The sequence below is a fragment of the Harpegnathos saltator genome, unplaced genomic scaffold (genome assembly GCF_003227715.2).
Source record: "Harpegnathos saltator strain DR-91 unplaced genomic scaffold, Hsal_v8.6 scaffold93, whole genome shotgun sequence".
Lineage (NCBI taxonomy): Eukaryota > Metazoa > Arthropoda > Insecta > Hymenoptera > Formicidae > Harpegnathos > Harpegnathos saltator.
In genome coordinates this window covers 1832647-1852729 of record NW_020230721.1, presented here as the reverse complement: position 1 = coordinate 1852729, position 20083 = coordinate 1832647, and the positions used below count along the sequence as shown (strand labels likewise).

General features: G+C 47.6%; 2 protein-coding genes across 2 annotated transcripts in view; both read left to right on the top strand.

Annotated features, from left to right (window-relative positions):
• The first annotated feature begins 209 nt into the window (after positions 1-209).
• Positions 210-3998, top strand: LOC112590626 (uncharacterized). The gene is made up of 2 exons (XM_025307740.1): positions 210-3268; positions 3657-3998. Exon 1 carries the CDS (start codon positions 507-509, stop codon positions 3228-3230), a length of 2724 nt encoding a protein of 907 aa, XP_025163525.1. The 5' UTR covers positions 210-506; the 3' UTR covers positions 3231-3268; positions 3657-3998.
• A 382-nt stretch (positions 3999-4380) lies between these two features.
• The window catches only part of unc80 (unc80, NALCN channel complex subunit), a 34144-nt gene continuing 18441 nt past the window's right edge, over positions 4381-20083 (top strand). The window contains exons 1-25 of the mRNA XM_025307734.1: positions 4381-4818; positions 4935-5040; positions 5152-5200; positions 5885-5911; positions 6741-6761; positions 7018-7163; positions 7235-7382; positions 7464-7695; positions 7941-8023; positions 8114-8203; positions 8274-8351; positions 8419-8552; positions 8745-9008; positions 9230-9405; positions 9467-9672; positions 9978-10120; positions 13400-13429; positions 15284-15413; positions 15493-15684; positions 15769-15910; positions 16100-16471; positions 17853-18300; positions 18687-18810; positions 19484-19685; positions 19768-19909. Coding sequence (XP_025163519.1) covers positions 4955-5040; positions 5152-5200; positions 5885-5911; positions 6741-6761; positions 7018-7163; positions 7235-7382; positions 7464-7695; positions 7941-8023; positions 8114-8203; positions 8274-8351; positions 8419-8552; positions 8745-9008; positions 9230-9405; positions 9467-9672; positions 9978-10120; positions 13400-13429; positions 15284-15413; positions 15493-15684; positions 15769-15910; positions 16100-16471; positions 17853-18300; positions 18687-18810; positions 19484-19685; positions 19768-19909 — 3665 coding nt within the window. The 5' untranslated portion in view covers positions 4381-4818; positions 4935-4954. The remainder of the gene's footprint in view (positions 4819-4934; positions 5041-5151; positions 5201-5884; positions 5912-6740; positions 6762-7017; positions 7164-7234; positions 7383-7463; positions 7696-7940; positions 8024-8113; positions 8204-8273; positions 8352-8418; positions 8553-8744; positions 9009-9229; positions 9406-9466; positions 9673-9977; positions 10121-13399; positions 13430-15283; positions 15414-15492; positions 15685-15768; positions 15911-16099; positions 16472-17852; positions 18301-18686; positions 18811-19483; positions 19686-19767; positions 19910-20083) is intronic.

Below are 20083 nucleotides of genomic sequence, written 5' to 3'. Positions count from 1 at the left end.
ATATTAATTATGTATATTTTATTATGTATTAATTATGTATTAATTATGTATATTAATTATGTATATTAATTATGTATAAACACGTATATTTCATTTCTCGCCTTTCGTTGCGAGTCACACGCGCAGGCGTGCTCCGCAGGTGGAGCAGCAGCTCTCATCCTTCTCGAGTCGGGGTGCGTCCCGAAAGTTATTAAAAAAAAAAAGTGACAACCTTTATGTCCACTACCGTGGACAGCAGCTGGGCGCTCGTGTCCCGGCGTCGCGAGGATGTGGAAACGGGAAATGGCAAATTTCACGTCGACCTTGTCGTCCGACTTTATTTATTCACGGCCTACACGCGCGACCTCGTGAAATGCATTTCGTGTAAGCCAAACCTCCTAGATGCGATAAGAGTGCAATGCGTGCGCTGATGGTGCAACCCACGAGGATGCGTTGCTCTCGCTGGTTACCCTGAAGATGACGTATGAGCATGAAACATAACCGCTAATGAAATTACTTGTTGACCGATGCGTCCAACAGTGATCCAGCAAAAATATGCTTCTGAAGAACGTATCAATGACGGCGAGCTCGACCTTCTGTTAGAGGTCGGCATAACTGACGATGCTTCCGCATCATCGAGAAGACCCTCCAACGAGTGTCACGTACCGTCGGTCATGGACCGTGACGATTTCTGGGAAGTAACGATCGTGCCGTCGCTCCAATCGTCCCAAGCTACGTCTTCGAACGACACGTTGTGGCCCTCCGTGAGAGTTTTGAATACCGAGCTCGAGACGAAACGCGGCTTGTGTTCCTCGACTGGCGGACGTAGGCGGCGGGAGGAGGGTAGGTCCACGTATGAGAGGTTGAACCGCGAAGATTCACGCGGTCCCTTTAAGTCGGGCAAACGGTCGACCTTCGCGCTGCACGGGAGTGAGCAAGAATCAGACGGTCGAACGAACGAGAAGCTGGGTGACACGCCGAGTCCTGGAACGTTGAGGAACAACGGATCACAGGCACCGTTCGTCGAGCTGGGGGCGGTCCGTAAGGTCCTCGATTTTATCGCAGGCTCAGATCCCAAGGTCTCCTCGTTGTTGACTAATAATTACTGCAGCGAGATCTCGAGAACACTGCGATACTTCATAGCGCTGCGTCGTGACAAGAAATTGGACGATCTTCTGTCGAAGGATTCTTCCTTGCACAGATGCGAGCGCTGCGGAGTGATAAGCCGCCTGCTAAAATCGTGCCACGGTGCTGGTGTTGCGACAGCTGAGCGCGATTGTGTCGACGACTATGAAAGTACGGGGAAATTACAGATTCCAACGAGCCAGCCGAGTGTAAACTATAACGCGCGATCAGGAATGTCCGCTGATGCTCCTGAGGGTCGAGCTGAGTGCAAAGACGGACCGAGCGAGCGATTGGCAGTCCAAGGGCGGCGTTCTTTCGTAATCAGGCGTCGCGCAGCAGGCCCAAATGATGCTAATAATATTTCCAACGCGGAAGGCGACGCCAAGATTAAAAATACGTCTCATCTGAATAACGACGTCATCAGGAGACTGTTCGTCAACTACGAAGCAGCAAACCGGGACGCCAGGCACGAATTCGGTAACGCTGCAGGGGTCGAACGTGTGCATCATGATGGAGTTTCGACGACGACGAAGACTAATACCGACGTGGAGAAGGTCGTGAGGAACATTTCGTACGAAAACAAATGGCAAATCGACAGTTTGCCGACGGCAGCATTGCGCTGCAGGAACACGCGAAGGACCCAATCTCTGCGGCGACTTCTCGACATGGACGCCGATATTACTTCGGTTGCCGATACCATGAAGTATTTGGCTCTCGGCCAAGTTGTGGCCCTGGACAAGGAACAGGATGGTCTCCTTTCGGAATTGCAAGGGACACGCTACACTCGTTTGGAAGAGCCGAGCAAGAGGCAGAGTTCCGTGCTGTACAGCAGTCGGGACGATTATCCGCGATGCGAGCCGGGCTTCTGGTTGTTCGACGAGTCGGGACACTTGACGGAAACGGCTTGGGACGAGCATCGTTGCCTACCGGTGGCGAGGCTGGACGAAAACAGCAACGACCCTCGTGCGTGCAACGTGGGAAGAAGGGAGCCGAAGAAAGCGGACAGCTGGATCGAATGCATGGAAAAGGACTCCCTCGAAGACTGTGCTCCATTAGGGCGACGAGAGGAGAGTGACATTATGACTTTCAGTTCGTCTTCAGCCGAGCATTTGATACACGAGTGGATGGGAGCTTTAGATGAGGAGGAGGACACAGACGGAGACATCCAGCGAGGTCGCCCGTTAGTTTCATCACGACCCTCCCTGAACATCGCCCAACATGTCAGAGCCGAAATTGCACAGGCCAGACGTTCTGACAACGCGAAGGAAGCGAGGGACGAGCCAGGGGCGCGGGGCTCGAGCGTCCTTGCTCGATTATCCGCGAAGGAAGCGCGAAACGAGGTGTGTCACTCGATCGCCGTTGAAGATTCCGTACGCGCGTCCTGTCGCGCGAAGAATTCAGCGACCGACACTGACGCAACGTTCACCACCGTTCCGTTTCCATTCGCCCATCCTGATCAATCGCTCAGGGCGAGCGACAAAATAACGAATGCTTGGCTGGGTGATTGTATTCCGACAAAATTGTCCGAGTCACCGGAGGATAAAAGTTGTTCAATCGAAGAACCAGACGTCGTGCAGACGTCGCACGGCCAAAGCGAGTCGAAGGCCGGGCAGCCGGCAGCTGTTGTTTGTCCTGATTCCTCCGGCAAAATCGCGCGATGTATTATTTACAAGAACGCGTCGCCTGGCAGTGCTGGCAAGGACGTCGGGCGCGCCGTGGCCGAAATTTCGCCGGTTTATCGCGACGTCCTGGAGAGCAGCGAGAGCATGGACTGGGACGATTTCCGGCGGTTGATCGAACGTCTTCATCCTGGCCAGAGGGAATTGTGGAGTGACGTATGTAAGGCGGTGGACGAGGAGGCGGAGAGGGTGGCCGGCGACGCGAACGGTAGCGTGGAAGTTTGTATAGAGATCAGCCCGGTAGTCCTCGACGGGAACTTGAAGACGAATAAACCAATGGCATGCGCCCGCGAAGTCGCGTTCGAGTTGGATATGTCGCTGAAGGACGCGGAGAGCTTCCTCGGCGAGAGGCCGCGTCTCGTCGAGGAGCGTCTTGACATACATAAGGATGCCGACGAAGGCGTGACGGATCGGAACGGCCTTGGGAGGAAAGCGACTCCCGAATAAACGCTCTAATTAATCGCGAGGCCTGCTCGCGTACTTCGGTACGTATGATTCTCGTATTGACCTCGCCCTCTCGATATTTTGTTCCACTCTCTTTACTGAGGAGAAGATATCGTGTGTATATATATATATGTAGCAAAAGTTACGTCAGAATTATATTTCTTTTACAATGCTCGTTTCGCGGAGCTGGTTTGTACCAATATTGTAACATAAATTACTGTAGAGACAGGAAAACGAGACAAAAGAAATATTCAAGTCATTACAGTATCGTGTAATGAAAGTTAACCGTGGGCGACATTTTTGAACAAATATGTAGTAATTTCGGTCAGGTAATTTCTCAGCAGTTCGAGACTGGAAATTTTCGCTGCAGGAAAATTTCCCACTGCAACATTTTCCTCGCACACAATAATAAATGAAATAAAATCTCAGCTCGCGTGCCAACCAAACAAGCGCCAAACGAAAATTCGATGACGAGGAATAATGCCTCTGCTCCTGCGAGCGGAAACAGGATCATTCAGCTGCATTGACACTCGGTCGAGACAACCGAGAGGCAGCGAGAGCCGAGAATAGAAACCCTCCCACAGGAATTGTGGGTTCCTTTTCGTTTCTACCAGCAAGTTTAATTCGCAACTGGTCCCTAACCTTCTCGTACGGCGGAAAATTCGGTTATACCGACAGAGTTGCTTTTCCCCCCTCGCCGCACGATCGTTGAATCTTTCACGCCGTGAAAGCGTTAGCTCGTTACCTCGCCCATCCAGCGGGAAGTGTATCCCGTCGGTCGTATCGATCATCCGTAATTCGCAATCCGACAGGTATGGTAGGGTACACACCCTGCTTGCAAGAGGCAGACGCAAATTGCGCTTCTTTCACGGCAACGCCGACATGGTGCTTCCTCAGTCATCGCTCCGCCAGAAATGGCCTTTTCCATCGTCGTCGTGTCGGGCAGCAGCACAGCTCGCGGCCACGTAAACCTGACTACGTGGCCCTAGGTGGGGAAATGTAGGTTGGTAGGGACGCGACGGAGGGGGTGGCTCGGCTCGTAGGGGTGGTCCAGCGGCAGATTCCTGGGCTGATCGATGATACGACCGGCGCATTGGATTTCCCGAGAGTCGCACGCGCACTCAGCAGCCTCCCCGTGGACGAGGGCGCGTAGAACGCGTTCCGCCTGCGTCCTGTCGCTTCAGTAACACGCGATCTCGGCCGCGAGCCAGGCTGCATACAACACCTTCGCGTCGCGCAGGGTACCTGCGGCCGATGACGGAAGTGTGTTACTAGGCCGAGTGGAGCACGTGATACTCTCATCGCCGAGCGGCGCTGCTCCGCAAGACGTCATGCCCGGCGTCGGCGTTTCCCGGCGGCTGCGTCCAACACCTGGGCCGTCGTGCGACGCGGTCGCGAGGAGAAGAGCGCTCGTGGTGTTACGCGCAGATTGAGCCCCCGACCGGCGATCTCCGCGAGCGTACGCGGCCTCGGCGTTGCGTGGGATCGGAGAATCGATTCGATGGCTGATGGAGTGCCGTTGACTCGACGGTGTTTGTGCGCGACGACACGGGCGCGCAGTAGCTGAAGGCGGCAGGATCCGTTTCGCTAGGTGAGACACGTGGCGCGTCCGACCGCGTCGGACTACCGATCGGACCGATCAGCCTCGCGTTGGACTCACCGAGACGCTCGACCTTCTGATACACGCGACCTCTTGAAATGTTCCAGCGACTTCCGGATCTCCGATCATGGATAAACGACGGTCCTTGGACGGAGGGCTGCAGGAGCACCCCTTGCCTATCCCGGTTCAGATGTTCCTTTGGCGGCAATTAAGGTCAGCTGACGACGCGTGGGGCGTTTCTCACTATCTTTGAGGAAAAGGATAATGAATCAACGTATCGAGATTGCAATCTAGTCTGATAACCGCATCGTCCCTGTTTTTCAGGCCGTTCATTCGAGCCAAGCTAGGAAAACTTCACGAAGCATCTTGCACGGTAAACGACTGACGCAATGATTGTTCCAAGTGTCTCTTAGATTTTAAGGGGGAGGAAAGTCGCCTGTGCGTCGGAGATATTTCAATCGCGATTATAACGCGCAGAGATCCTGGCTCCGCCAGTCGTCGGACCGAGGATACACGCGGTCGCTTAATCCCGACATCATCAGTAGAGCCACGTGTTTCTCATGTTATTTATCCCAGGTTGAGCGATTCGATCGGGCGGATGTGCAGAATCGCGGATACATGTTGCTGCCCCACCACGGAGGAAGGTTTCTTCCTTCCGGTTTCCGCTTTCGTCCTCGTCTCTGTCGAGTCGTTGTTGTGCTTCTCGTTCAGAGCCTGCTTCAATATGTCTACCAATGTCCAACCCGTTCCACTTCGTGGCAGTTCGATGTGTCGTAGCTAACGATGTCTAATTAAGACCGTTAATGACCCTAAAGTCTCTCCAATCGCGTATCGTTTTCCTTCTGTTCCTTCTTTCTGTCTTCTTCTTCTTTTCTTTCAAGTGCAGCGATAATCGGTCCCCGGGTTTGGTTTGAGGCAAAAACGAATACCCTGATTTAACGCGGTACGAATAACGGAGTGTTTCCTGTTTCTTGTCGATCCCTGTTGTCCGACACCTGCTTCACCTGCATTAACGAAATGACCTCTTCACGCGGCCGCCTCTACGTGTCACCTACAGTTCTGTCAACACGCGCCAGGCCATCATGTAAGTTGGCTCGCCCGTTTAACAACCGCCTGTGAGCCTGCACGCAACCGCCTGCTTTCGTACACCTTCGTGTTCTCGTATATTGCGGCTTTATCATCCTCGTGCTCGTCGTCGGGATGAGATGCATGATAAAACAATTATTTATACAGGCGGGAATGTAGCGCACCGGCACCGGCACCGGCACCGGCACCGGTAGAAAGGACGATGCTCATGCTCCAGGCAACGATCGCGCACGCTTTTCAACGACACCTACAGTCACCGTTGGCGCTTTACGTTCAGCAACGTTTGTGTCGTCGCTGTGCGTTACTCGCACCTCGCTCGGTCGACGGCGAAAAATTCAATGTGTACAGCGTAAACTAGTGGATCAATAAACTCGAGATGTTTCTTGGATCGCGTTCGTGTGATCGATCGTGTGATTTGCGCAACACCTCACGTTATACTTGTGTTTGTTCTCGTCTTGCTCGTCTTGAACGAAACGTCTCAACCGAATTGATATCTCTCGCAGCACTTTTCTATTCATGAAATTACAATGCAAATTTCACCACGTGCATCCACCATCAATATTTCACAATTTTCCCTACTACTATTGACCGCGGAATTTATCGTTCATCGAGTTCATTACGTCTTAGTACGTGTGTACATCACTTAGCTTGCCCGTGTAGCTATTTAGAGATCTATATAGAGATTATTATATAGAGATCTATATAGAGATCTATATAGAGATTTATTGTTCATCTTGTTGATTGTATTCTATTTCTGCTTCGTAATGTAATAAATCGCTTTCGGAGGACTAATAGCATTTGTTTACCCCTGGAACGCGCCCTTACAGGAGATGAAGGAAGCATGCACGGTCAGTACACATACGCATTTTATGAATAAACTACACGCTTTCTCTGAAACTCTAGAAACTAAATTTTATAAAGCTATTTTACAAAGAAATGACATGCGTGAACACGTTATATTAATTTTTTCACGTTGCAAGATATCGACGTGTCCCATTCCGTTTGCAATTATTTTGACTGACGGGGACAAAAAGTTACGATCGATGTTGTCGGTAATACCAGGTGAGTGACTTCTTCTGAAGGATTTCTTTTTCGCGTCCACAGTGCCTGGAGAAGGTGTTAGTGCAGAACCTCCACAACGACCTCACACCGTCGCTGAGCGAGATATTGAGCAACGTGCCACGCTGGCGCTTGATTCAAGCCGCTCTCCCTTACGTCCTTCACGCCACGGCCAGCATCCTGCACAATAGGTGAGCCGCACGAAATCCCGCGGTCGCTTCCTCGGGTCTTCGCGCGAATGTCATCGTCGTCGATCTTTCAGAAAGGACTTTCAGAGCCTCGGTGCGATGGAAACGACTCTGCTCTACATTCTTCACTGGATACTCTTGGACGCGGCCGAGGAATGCGCCGAGAACGAAGTCGACCCGGCGAACCCCTTTCACTACTTGTTCTCGATACCTACCTTGACCGTAAGCTCTCGAAATTCCGCTTCTTCGTGCGACCCGCTGAAGCAGAAACGTCGAGGATAACGGTGCTTTCCGCTGCTGCAGCTCTTCGTCTACCTGTTTGCGCCGTTGTGCAATCACCTGAAGGACATCGATTTCAGGACGAACCTGCGGCTGGAGAACGGCCTGAAGATATGGTCCGCCATGTACGAGTGCCGACATCCGGATGCGTCTTGCTTCACCACGCATTGTCGCGCCAAGCCGCGCCTTTATTGGAGCCGGTCCTTAAAGTCAGCTAAGCATCACATGCTGTCGGACGACGTCTTCGTCGGAGGCAGTGAGTGCAGTTGGACTTGAGCTTTTTCTTAATTCTCAGCAACTCTCGCAATCTCCTTTATAATTGCCTGTAACATCGAAATTTCCCGAAACTCGACGTTTGCCTTCCGACCTCATCTGACTTCTCCGGCAGAACTCTCCTAGAGCTGCTCGAGAAGGGTCGTTCGGTAAATCGAAGGATCTTCGTCGAAATACACGTCTCCTGTCTTTCCTAATTCGTGATCTTTTTCATCGAACGCTATTCAGATATCGAAAGTCCACCCAGCCAATCGGTTAGCGCGTTTTCGGACCAGAGTGCCCCGCCGTCCTCCAAAATAATCGACGATGATGTAAGTTTAATTAAATACAACCATCGAACCCTTGCGAGTTTTACGGAACACACTTTATCGGGGCTAATCTTCTTCCGTAAACGTCGGCAGCAACAGAGTACGTGGTTGTCATCACCCAAGGACACGGTCTTCCCCGAAACGATACCGGAGGAGAGCTCCGGCGCAGAGGACGAGCACGTAGTAAGTTGACGATCACGACGAATATCGATCGCTAATCTCACTGTACGCTGCATTCTGCGCATTTTACCAGGTGATATTCAGGCTGCCCTCCCTCAGCGAGTCGGAGAAGATGATTGACGGGGTAAAAGAAGTTTCCATTATATTCGCAGTGAGTCACTCGAGATAGTATCTCGCGACTGATCGCGGAGTAAATGATATTTTTGTGGCTGTCTCAGGGCGAGGCTAGCATCTTCCACGTAGCGATGGGCAGGACGACCAGCTCCTCGAGGTCTCTCACGATAGAGCAGGTCACGGCGATCTCCAGCTTCGACACATGCAAGCAGTACTACGGCAAGCCTGTGAAACTCGGGTTGGTTACGTCATTCCATTCATTCGTTATCTCACCTATTCCTCGAATCAAACACGGCAGTTTTTGCCGGTTATCGAGCTGAAGGAGGATTTTAAGAATGAAGCTCGGTTAATTAGAACGAAAGTGAATTCTACGTGCGCGCGATTGATCCAAGTATAAAAGGGGAAATATAAAAGGGGGATTCTTTATTAGAGGCGCGGACAAGGAGAAAGAGGAGAAAACTTCCAAGGTGGAGAGGGATTCGCAGGAGGCTGCGAGGAAACGTGGGAGTTTCTCGACCCAACGTCAAAGTGCAGTCGGTGACGCAACCGCGGCGGAGCACACCGCCGGCTCTACGGCCGTCGACCTGGACGTCCGGGGCGCAACCTTCTTGGATGTGGCCGCTATGAGATGCCTGTTTGTGCCTCAATGGCAGGAAGAAGGTGTCTTCTGGGCTCTTCAGTTCCTGTACCACCGGTCAGTGACTTTACACGATCGAGGGTAACACCGTATCTCGTAAGCTCAGGAAGCTGCGCAATCGCAGCTCACGCAAATATATCGCTGAAGCTGCCTTCTTCGCACATATCTAACAGATCTCAAAACAGCTTCGTGACATTTCGAGCCGGTCTTCTGAGAAAATCAAATACTGTACTTTGCGTATTTGCACAAATTAGTCGTGTCGTTGAAATGCACCGCAGGCTGCGGAGGATCAACGAGGAGAGCTCGGTGCAGCAAATGCCGCGTCGTCGCAGCAACTCCTTGCCCATACCGAAGATCGAGGTCTCCTTTTACCAGAGTCCCGAAAGTAAGAAGAAAGACGTGCTGAAAGACTTCATCGAGGTGCCCGAAGTACGCGACGTCTCTCTGCTGACGGGTACGCGTTCATGTCCGATTTTTATTGCCTCGTCACGCATTCCCTTTCTCCCTCTGTGTAGATCTGGACACGTTTCCAGAGTCGCCGTACGTTACGCCCAAAGGCCAAGACTGTGAGACGAGCCATACCAGACGCGCCAGCGAGAAGACGAAAAAACGCATGAAGATGGCCGATCTCAAGGCTTTCGTCGAGACGAAGCTGCTCTCCAAGTCGGAGAAGGCACTCGAGAAGATTGGCCAGGACGAGCCTAAGATGCTGTTCGAGCAGGTAAACAATCGAGCTACTTTCGCGAATGTAGGTGATAGAGCAGCGTTATTTTGCAATGAATCAGCAATGTGACCTAAATTCTTCCGTAAAAACTCGGTATATCTAAGTAAATTGCAAATTACGTTAACGTGAGTCTCGACGGATGCTAGATGAGATTTCAATCCACGTGTCTGATAATTTGCATTAGCCTGACTTATTGTTCACTTAAACTTCACTTAAACAACGAGCCGCTTACAGTTTCGATCTTTTAGCGATTTTATCGAATGTGATTGTCTTGCAATGTATCACACTCGCTCCATTTCCAGGAATGTCACAGAAGCCTCGATACCGGAGACGACCATCTGACGCGACAGGCCTCGACCTGCTCAAAGATCTTCGAAGCGAAGGACGTCGACCACATGAAGCACCCTACAAATCTGATCAAAGGGAAAAGTATGCCAAGCTTAAGGTAGGCGCTGTTGACTCTGCGCGAAAGAGAGCCGTAGCAACTTCTACTTCGTACAGTCTTTCTCTCTCAGACTTGCGATCTCGCTCGTTCGCACGTAGATTCGCGCGTTTTCTCACGGTAATCGACCGGTAATTCGACTTTCGTGTAACTTATTAGGTGTGTGAATTAATTCGGTCCGTTTTTTTCTTCCAAAAAAAGACTTTAGTATAAGAAAGCACGAAAAAGTATACTAATCAAAGTATTTGCCATCGCTTGCTATTATTTTTTCCCATCTGTCTGGCAGTTGTTGCATTCCGTGACGGAAAAACGACTCGTCCTGCGAAGCGATCCATTCATTGAGCCATTTCTCTATTCCTTCATAATTGTTGAAGTGCTGCTCCGAAAGCCCGTGTGCCATCGATCCGAACAAGTGATAATCGGATGGAGCAACGTCTGGTGAATACGGCGGGTGAGGTAAAACGTCTCAACCAAGTGCTTTCAAGGTGACCTTCACAATCTTTCCAACATGTGGCCGAGCGTTATCGTGCTGGAAAATCACTTTGTCGCGTCTCTTTGCACATTCCGGCCGCTTATTCTTCAATGCGTTGTTTGAACGGATCAATTGTTGTTGGTAAAGTTCGGCAGTGGTGGTTTGGCTCTGTTTTAATAGTTCATGATACACTACACCCTTCTGGTCCCACCATATACAGAGTATTACTTTCTTGTCGTGAATATTCCGCTTTGGTATCGATGTGGATGGTTTTCCTGGGTCGCTAATGGATTTCCTTCGTTTGAGATTATCGAAATACGAGGGTAGTCCCAGAAGTACCTGACTTAACAAAGAAAACACAAAAAATTTGGGAAAAATATCTTTATTTCTCTACATAGTCTCCTCATAGCTCAATACACTTTTCCCAACGATGTTCAGTAGCTTCGATACCCTGTTTATAGTGGGAATCGTCGAGCTCCTCAAAATAGCCATCAAGCCACCTTGCTCCATTGTTTTGACTGTTCCTTCGTCTCAGGTATGAAGTGATGGACCCATGTTTCATCCATGGTTATGAATTGACGCAAAAACTCGGCTTTATTGCTGCGCAACTTCGCCAAACACTCAATTGAAACATCCTCACTGCGCTGTTTTTGTTCCAATCGCGGTATCCATCTTGCGCACAACTTTCTCATGTCCAAATTTTCAGTCAATATGCGATGTATAGCACTTTTTGAAACGTCTACCATGTCTGCTAACTCGTTTTCAGTCGACGGTCATGCAATACCATTTTGTGGATTTTCTTCATCATTTCTGGCGTGGTCACCTCATTTGGTCGACCACTGCGATGTTCGTCTTGGCAGCTCGTACGGCCTCGTTTAAACTCTGCCACCCAATATTTTATTGTTGTAAACGAAAGACTCCCCCAGAATAGAATCTAGCTCCGCTTCGATATTGGTTGGACTGAGGCCTTTCAAATGAAAGTATTGTATCACATAACGATGACCAATTTTTTCCATGTTTACAAATTCACTGAGAGCGTTCACTATTGATGGCTGCCAAACAAATACTACACAACGTAGCGTCGTCAAACTTCAAACTTAAGCTTTATAAGGTTGGTACTTTCTACCATAGTCATTCTTTTCAAACAACAACCGCTATCTATATGTCAGGTCAGGTATTTCTGGGATTACCCTCGTATATCCACTTTTCGTCTCCAGTCACAATATGATGCAAAAAACCTTTTCTTTTTTGCCTGGCAAGCAAGATTTCAGACATAGCTTTTCGCCTCTCGATGTCTCTTTCTTTCAGTTCTTTTGTATAACACCCAACTTCCTTCTTTGTAAATCTTTCCCACGGCTGTCAAACGCACCAAAATTGTTGATCGATCAACATTCAACAATTGCGCGAGCTCATCTTACGATTGACACGGATCTTCATCGATTAGCGCCTGCAATTCCTCGTCCTCGAACTTCTTCGGCTGACCCGGACGAGGTTTGTCATCGGCACTGAAATCATCACTTTTGAAACGTCGAAACCATTCTCTGCATGATTTGTCGGTGGGAGCACTTTCACCATAAGTTTCTATGAGCATTCGATGAGCTTCAGCGGCTGTTTTCTTTAAATGAAAGCATAAAATGAGAACTTCCCGGAAATTATGCTTTTTTGGCTCGAATTTCGACATTTTCGGATCAGATAAACATGATGTTATTGTTACAAACCCAAACGTTCATCAACTGAATATTATTGCCAGATATCAAAACTAAAAAATACTAAAAAATAAAACCTTTTGCAGACATTAGAGGTTAGAAAATTACATAGTGCAGCAATTGACCGCCAGATGGACCGAATTAATTCACACACCTAATACTTCGCCGCATCAGAGTACCAAACTGCCGCGTAGTCTCGCGGGACTATTACACGTATTTACGCGCGAGCGTATAAACTATATATATATATATATATATACATATATATATGTATATATATAGTCTAAGAAGTTGTAACTATATATTTATATATGTATTTTTTTTCAAATGAGAATAACTATAGCGGCGAGGGACGTAGTTGTGCTTAGGCTGTATGCAATAAGAGACGAGCATTTGATTAGAGCAAAAATTCCTCTTACCGGGATAGACGAGAATCAATGTTGGGTAGTGCAGATAGACCAATTATCTTATGTGTATCTTTATATCTTTATATCTACATTTTAATGACTCGGTGTTGCGCAGCACAACAGTCGCGTTTTGATTTTCAATCGCCAAGTGTTTCGCTAGCGAATTGTGACAGATGAAAAACTTGTCGCGCAAAGTGCTCAAAGTCGCAGTGTGGATCAGTGTCCATTAGACATAGAGTTAGAAAAGAAGAATGTTTTCTTTTTCTACTTGTCTTTTCGGCAAACTGTGGCGGTTGTTATACCTCACCCAACACTGATAATCTTGAACGATGTTTTCGGCCATAAATTAGGCGGATAAGCTCGATTCTACATTCCGCGACGTATTCCGATCTCTGACACAAATTTCTCAAGATGCGATGCACACAAATGCAGTCCTGTGTCTTCTTCTTATTATCGAAACAGCAACAGTCTTTACTAACGCGACGACGTATCGCATTCCGATCGGGTGAATTCACGTTAATTATTGAGAGTGACCTAATATATGGCGCGAGAATGTGGCTCAACGCGCGTTTCCGACAATTAATCCAAGCGCTTAAATATCGTTAAGCCTATCGTAATACTTATGCGTAATGGTCTTTCTCTGTGTGTGTCTCTTTTCTCTCTCTCGTTCGCCCTTTCACCCCGAACTCGTGCTCAGCTGCTTGATTAACGAGCTGACCGCGGGAGGGTAAGTCATCAACGTCACTCGGAGGAAGTTCCGTACTGCAGTTCGGTTCACACGCTTCTTTTACGAGCTTCCTGCTTCCGGTAGGGCGCACATTTCCCCCCTTAAGATACACCGAAATCCAGTCGCATCGGCACGTCGGCAAAAATCGAAGGCACATGAAACACATCGCTAACCCGCTTCGTGTTTCGTTGACACTACGGTCGGTCTCTTTTAGATTTTTTCCCCTCCCCCTCTCCCGTGTAACAGTCACTTCCGTTTTTGCTACCTATTGATCCCTTGATTGGCAGGCTGAATTTCGTTGAATTTCGCAAAAGTGTTCAAGCTGACGAAAAATGAATCTTCAAAAGTTGAGCAATATTGTTAAAATTTTGTGTCTAGGCCTTTTTGCGGTTTTTTACGAACACGAAGTCAAAATTTATCAAATTCAAAATCGTGGACTCAATATGACTCCGAATAATAGCTGGTGATTGTTTCAAAGTTTTCGTAAAAACTTTTACAATTTTTTTTTCAACTCTAGGTCCGCCATCTCGAGTTTCGTATTTTGAAGCTCGCTATTACGAATAGAACGACTCCAAAAACTTTTGAGCATTCAATTTTAGAAATATTGAACAATCAGAAAAAAATATTAAAACGCCGTGTTGTGTTTTCACCAATCAAGAGATTAAACAACGTATAACTTGAACTTGTTTTGTCGATTTTGTATCATTTTTTCAATTCTTTCATTGTTGTACATAAAATTATCCTACGATCGATACACTTCTTTAACGACGATATTATACATACAGATGTTAAGTGTGATTTCTTAGCGTTTGCGTTGATGTACCCCGTCAGTCTCAATCGACGAGCAAATTTGAAATTACGACTAATCGTTGTCCCCCAAACAATGCCACTTAACGATTTGCCGATCAAGATTCACCGGATCGACGATTTTTCGCCCGACACACTTTTATCTTCAGTTTACGTTGTTTTACGATACTTAAATCTGTGTATCATACATATTCTACTATTTATTCAATTATATTATATATATATATATATATATATATATATATATATATATATTGAACCACGCACTATAGAATTTTACGATCCACGATTAAGATGAATACGTATCCCCTTGTGTTGCTTTCGTAACCTTTTGCTTAATATACTATAAATGAGGAGAAAAATCTCGTACATTGTAGAACCGTCGCCGTATTTTATATATTTATGCATGTTTTACGATGCGATAAACAAGAGGTCGAATGACGTTGCCCTTTGGTAGAGTCGTGGTCTCGCCGATCGTCCATGACGGCAGCGCGATAAAATCGCCGTCATAATGATTGATTTATCCTTCGCGTCTTCCGGTGTATAAAAACGTCCGTTTCACTTCCAATTTATTCGAGCGAACAAAATGATGTCCTCCAATTTTTGATACGCATCCGCAAACCTACAATAATATGAAAAGAAGAAATAAGTAGATTCGCGGTAAAACATTCAAGGACACGCTTTTCGTATGTAAAACACAGTTGGAATTATTATTGAAATTATTATGCAAATTTCGACAACTGGACTGACTTTCCCATAACCGAAGGTTTCCGCGAGCTTCAGTCCCAAAATTTCTTCGAGATGTTTCTTTCGTTTGCTGCGACCCGTCGAGAAACTCGCGATCGCCGCGATATTGGGCAACGTTGGTACGAAGAGTCGTTAAGAATCATCGAGCATGTGTCGACGGAATGACAGGCGCACGATCGTAGATCGAGATCATAGAGACGAGAACGTAGTGCTTGACTAGGGCTCACATTGGCAAGTGGCATGAGGATATTCGGGAAGAAGAGCAGTCGAGCTGTACTCCTGATCTGCATCGTTTTCTAGATACATCGGCGACACCCGCGTCGAGAGGAAGCAGAGTCCGTTTTACAGCCAGTCCTACACCGTGCCGAATCCTATCATCACCGTCACGGAACACACGCCAACTCCATCGCCCGACTACATGAAGCGGCAGGTAAGCGGCAGGACGCGCGATACCCCTCGCCTTGCTTGCTCCCTTCGAGTCTCTCTTTAAGTGCACATTGTGTCCTCAGGGTTCCGTGGAGAGTCAGTTGGACGCCATCAGCATCCAAGGAAGCCGTCTGTGCTCCGAGAGGAAGCCCAGCCTCACCAGATCACAGACCGACTCTAATATCACTTACATGAGCGACGAGGTGCCGGAAGCTCCGGGCTCGGCGTGTTACATCACGAAGGAGGGTGACGTTGACCTGCAGGTCGCCTTAAAGGTAACTACAAACAAACCGCGACCGTACTTTCCTGGTTCCACGTCGTCGTTTCGGTCATCCGTGCTCTTTGTTTATCTTGCCCAGGCTATTCATTCCGTCGCTCTGCGGGACAATGCCTGCTGTACGCCGCGAGTTTGCGAGATTATCCTGAATCTGGTGGAGTTGCTGATGGACATGGGGGTGATGAAGCATTGTCTCCAGGAGGAAGCCACCGGCAGTAACGCGGGCAAGTTACTTGAATTGTTCCGCGGTACTTTAGGATAATAGTTCTTCAGCTTGTCTATCTTGGAATTATTATTTCGGCTCTTCGAATCTTCTCACTATGGCGTTACTCGCGAGAGAGACGGAAATGAAACCGAAAGGATGTCCGCTCGGCGCGCTTCAGAGGCGAGAGTCTATTTTGTTTCTCGCGCAGGGTCAGCCAGTGGTATCGACAAGTCGGAGACAGGAAAGAAGCAAGATTCGCCGACAAGATTGAATCAGCAAGACTACAGGGACGCGGATGACAAGGCAAACGCTCACAATCTCCTCATGCATTGCGTGATTAGAGTAGTGAAGCACCTAGGTTGCCCGTACGGTTGTCTGGATGGCGTACGCGGGCCTCAGGCTGATATCTGTCGCTCTCAGGGCCAAACCATCTTGACGAAACTGCATCGCGCGAGTTCCCGACATTTCTCGAAATTTTTGCGAAAGATGATGCGGGAGCAGCCGTTGGTGGAAATCTTGGACTTCTTCCATTCGTACGTCGGATACTGCGTCGACCCGAGCTCGCTGTTGTCGCCGCTCAGTGAGTAGATAGAACGCAAGGTTAGAGTTTAACTCTGCTGCGAGCGTAATATTCTTGATTAATTATTCAGCGCGCGATCAAGATTTTACGGCTAATCTAAACGTCTCAGAGCTATAGCAAATAAACGAGCCATTTCCCTGAAAATTCTTCGACTTTCGCAACGTTGGAAAGAATTCCTTTGATCGTGACTTCTTCGGAATGTACACTGATAGAAAAATATAGTTGAATTAACTATAATCTCACTATATAGTTTATAGTTCATTTTGGCGTCAACCATATTTTTATAGTTCGTGGAACCTGCAAAATATAGTAGAATAAACACAAATATATAGTCAATGATTGTCTTAAGCAATTGTTATAGTTACTTTTATCACATATATGGTAATTTCTCATTCACAAATGTAGTGAGATTTAATATTCATATAGTTACATCTGTCATCGTTTAGCAAATATTCTGGTAATATTGACTATGTAAAAGAGTTACTTTACCTACCATTTTATATTTGTATCCGTACAATAATTTTAGTTTAACTTACTATAATCCTTAGTAAAAATATTATATGGTTGGTTATACTATGCCTATATCGTAATTATTACCGATATTATGGTAATACTTACTTTAAGTATGATATTTCGGACTATAATTTAGCTTTTATATCATTATAGTTCCAAATATCATATACTTTTCTCTCAGTGTACGAGGGCAGTCTGAAAAGTTCTCGGCCTAACGATGAAAGAAAATTCTTTTTGCCGTGAAATATGTTTCATTTTTCAATATAATCTCCTGAAACTTCAATACATTTATTCCAACGTCTTTCCAATAATTCAATACCATCATTAAAGTGTGATTCCGGAAGGTTCTTTTCGCTCTGGTGTATAGAGGTGGATCCAAGTTTCATCAACAGTTATGAAACGACGCTTGAAATCCATTTTATTTCGCTCAAAACGATCCAAACACGCTTGAGAAATACGCATTCGAATGCGCTTTTGGTCAATTAGGTTAGCAAATGCGGCACCCATCTTGCACAAAGCTTTTTCACCTGGTGCTACTACTCGAATGATTTGACAGATCGAATAAAATTTTACATGGGTTTATATCAGGGATGCCACTTTCCAATACAATTATAGTTTGACAGTTTCTAATGCCATGTACGTGTCAGATCGAGAACTTTTCAGAAAAATAAGCGCAATGATAAGTCGAATATTACCTGACTCAACTTGATTCGACTCGAGCTCGAATAGCTCGCACATCTCCAGTTCGGGGATGAAGACGTGCTCCGAAGAGGTAGCGCTTCCGATTTAGCAGCAGTCCCTTTTCTCAACGCGCAAATTCCTCTCCTCCGTATTAATGCTGCGTCGACCATCCGCGATTTCCTCGCAGATCAGAAACGAGTGTCCAGCAGCAAGTCGCCGGACGTGGCGTCCCAAAGCGGATACGCGACGAATTTCGGAGCCGGCATGATCGGCGCCGGGGCCAGCGGGGCGGCTGTGGGCCCCTCAGGCACGGGTGGGCCCGGCGGCAGCAACGTCGCTACGGCGAGCGGCGTCGCGACGTCGTACAGCACCGGCGGTTATGGGGCGCGCGGTATCGAGGGCCAGATCATGGCCTGCATCTTCAAGGTGCTGGTCACCCGCCTCGTCGATTCCGTGAAGCAGCTGAAGGCGCAGGAGAACATCGGCCTGTACTGCGACGTGCGGCAGCTGATGACGTACGTGAAGGAGGCGCACGGTGGAGTTTTCCGGCGCGTCACCCTCAGCGGTATCCTCGACTCCGCGGATCGGCCGAATAAACGTTGCAACAGCAACGTGCAGACGACGCGCGTCATAAGGTTCGTGAATGAATGTCGAGTGAACCGTAAAAGTTTATACACTTGACGCTGTCGGAAAATTTACGAATGAATTCGTTCATCCACGGCCAGAAATCTTCCGATCTCCGTGAAATTGAAGAGCGTCTTTACAAGGAGAGGGAAAAATAAATGTAAAGTCGAAGAAGGAAAGATTCATTCGGAGGTGGTCGCGCTCTTAAGAAGGAGGTCGATTCTGATTTGATATTAATTTCGTGCATGCTTGCTCGAAACCAAGGGATATTATTAAATTACATTAGATTTAAATTTATTAAATTGAATTAAATTAAATTAATTGAAGCGGCTCGAATATTAACACGAGCGGGTTTATTCAAATTTTGTCCGCAGCTGACAAAAACACTCCATTTCAGGCACATACATCAGTCCGATCTGGAGGAACACGCGGACATCGGGGGCGACACGTGTTACACCGTCGACGACAGAGGCACGCGAAAGTTCCTCTTCAAGAAGAGGAGCACGTCGACCACCTGCGCTGTAAATATACCCTGTATAAAATGTCGAATTGAAACGTATTAAAAAGTATTAACATTTTGAATACGTCTGAATTCTACTTTCTGATCCGAAGAAAGGGATTGAAAAGTATCAGTTCCTCCATTAAATTTCACCGCGCTAAATGCGAGATGGCAGTGATGAATGCTTCGCATTAAAAAGGATTCCATTCATTTCAAATATGCCTTGCACTCAATCGCAATCGATAATTTTCAAATGCGAACTTTCGCATTGAAAAGTATTCACTTCTCCTAATTGTTTTCGGATTCAGAGGCATACGAGATTTTCACGTTCCATTCCCCGTAACATTGAAAAGTATCGGCCCGCGATCCAATCCGAGATCTCCGCAAAGCAGAATTCACGACGAAATCTCGTGAATGCGAAACAATACTTTTCAATGCGACATGGGCCGCGTTCAGCAGAAAAAAGCTGCTTACTCGCTTAGTGATTATCATTTCTGATTGGTTCATTCCGTTGGATTTGTTAAAGATCTAAAAGAATACTCCAATCATAGATAATAATCAGTAAGCGTTTAGCAAGCAGCTTTTTCTGCTGAACCCGGCCACCTTATACGGGGGGTAGCGAGCATGACCGTCACTTATTTCGCACTCGTTGTCTCGCGTTATTTTGTGTCAGCATTAAAAATGTCATTGGGCAGGCCGGGTCGAATTTGCAGAGCCTCCTCGAGACCGAGCTGAGCGAGGAGAACGTCAAGATCAGTCAGAGCCCGTTGGGCAATCTGCGCAAGAAGCACCACGTGTTGACACCGCGACAGAGCGAGCGCAACCTCGGTATCGGCGAGACCTCGCTGGGCCCAGGCAAGATGCGGAAGTCGACGCGATTTCAGATCGGCGGTATCGGTGAGCAGTAGCGCCGAGTCGAGTCGCACGTATCATTGGCCGCGCACTGTGGCGCCCACTGTACCGTTCTGATCGGTTTTAGTTAATTGGTTCCGGAAGGAGTACAGCCGCACCGATTCTACCGATAGCCATGAAAGTAGCGAGTCACCCACAGACGGCAGCTTTGTTAGGCAGCCGAGCTTCCATTACGGTCCTCATCGCAGCACGTCGCGTGCGGGCCGCGGGTAAGATGCTCAGCATCACTCGATGCTCGACGAATTTATGCGGAAAATTAATGAGACGATTATTTTGTCGCGAGGGAATCGCTTCTTATTGAGAGAAGATGATCTCGTCGTGAGATAATTACCTCATTATCTCGAGCGGCGTGGGGGATTCGCACACTCTGAGACGAGCGTGAA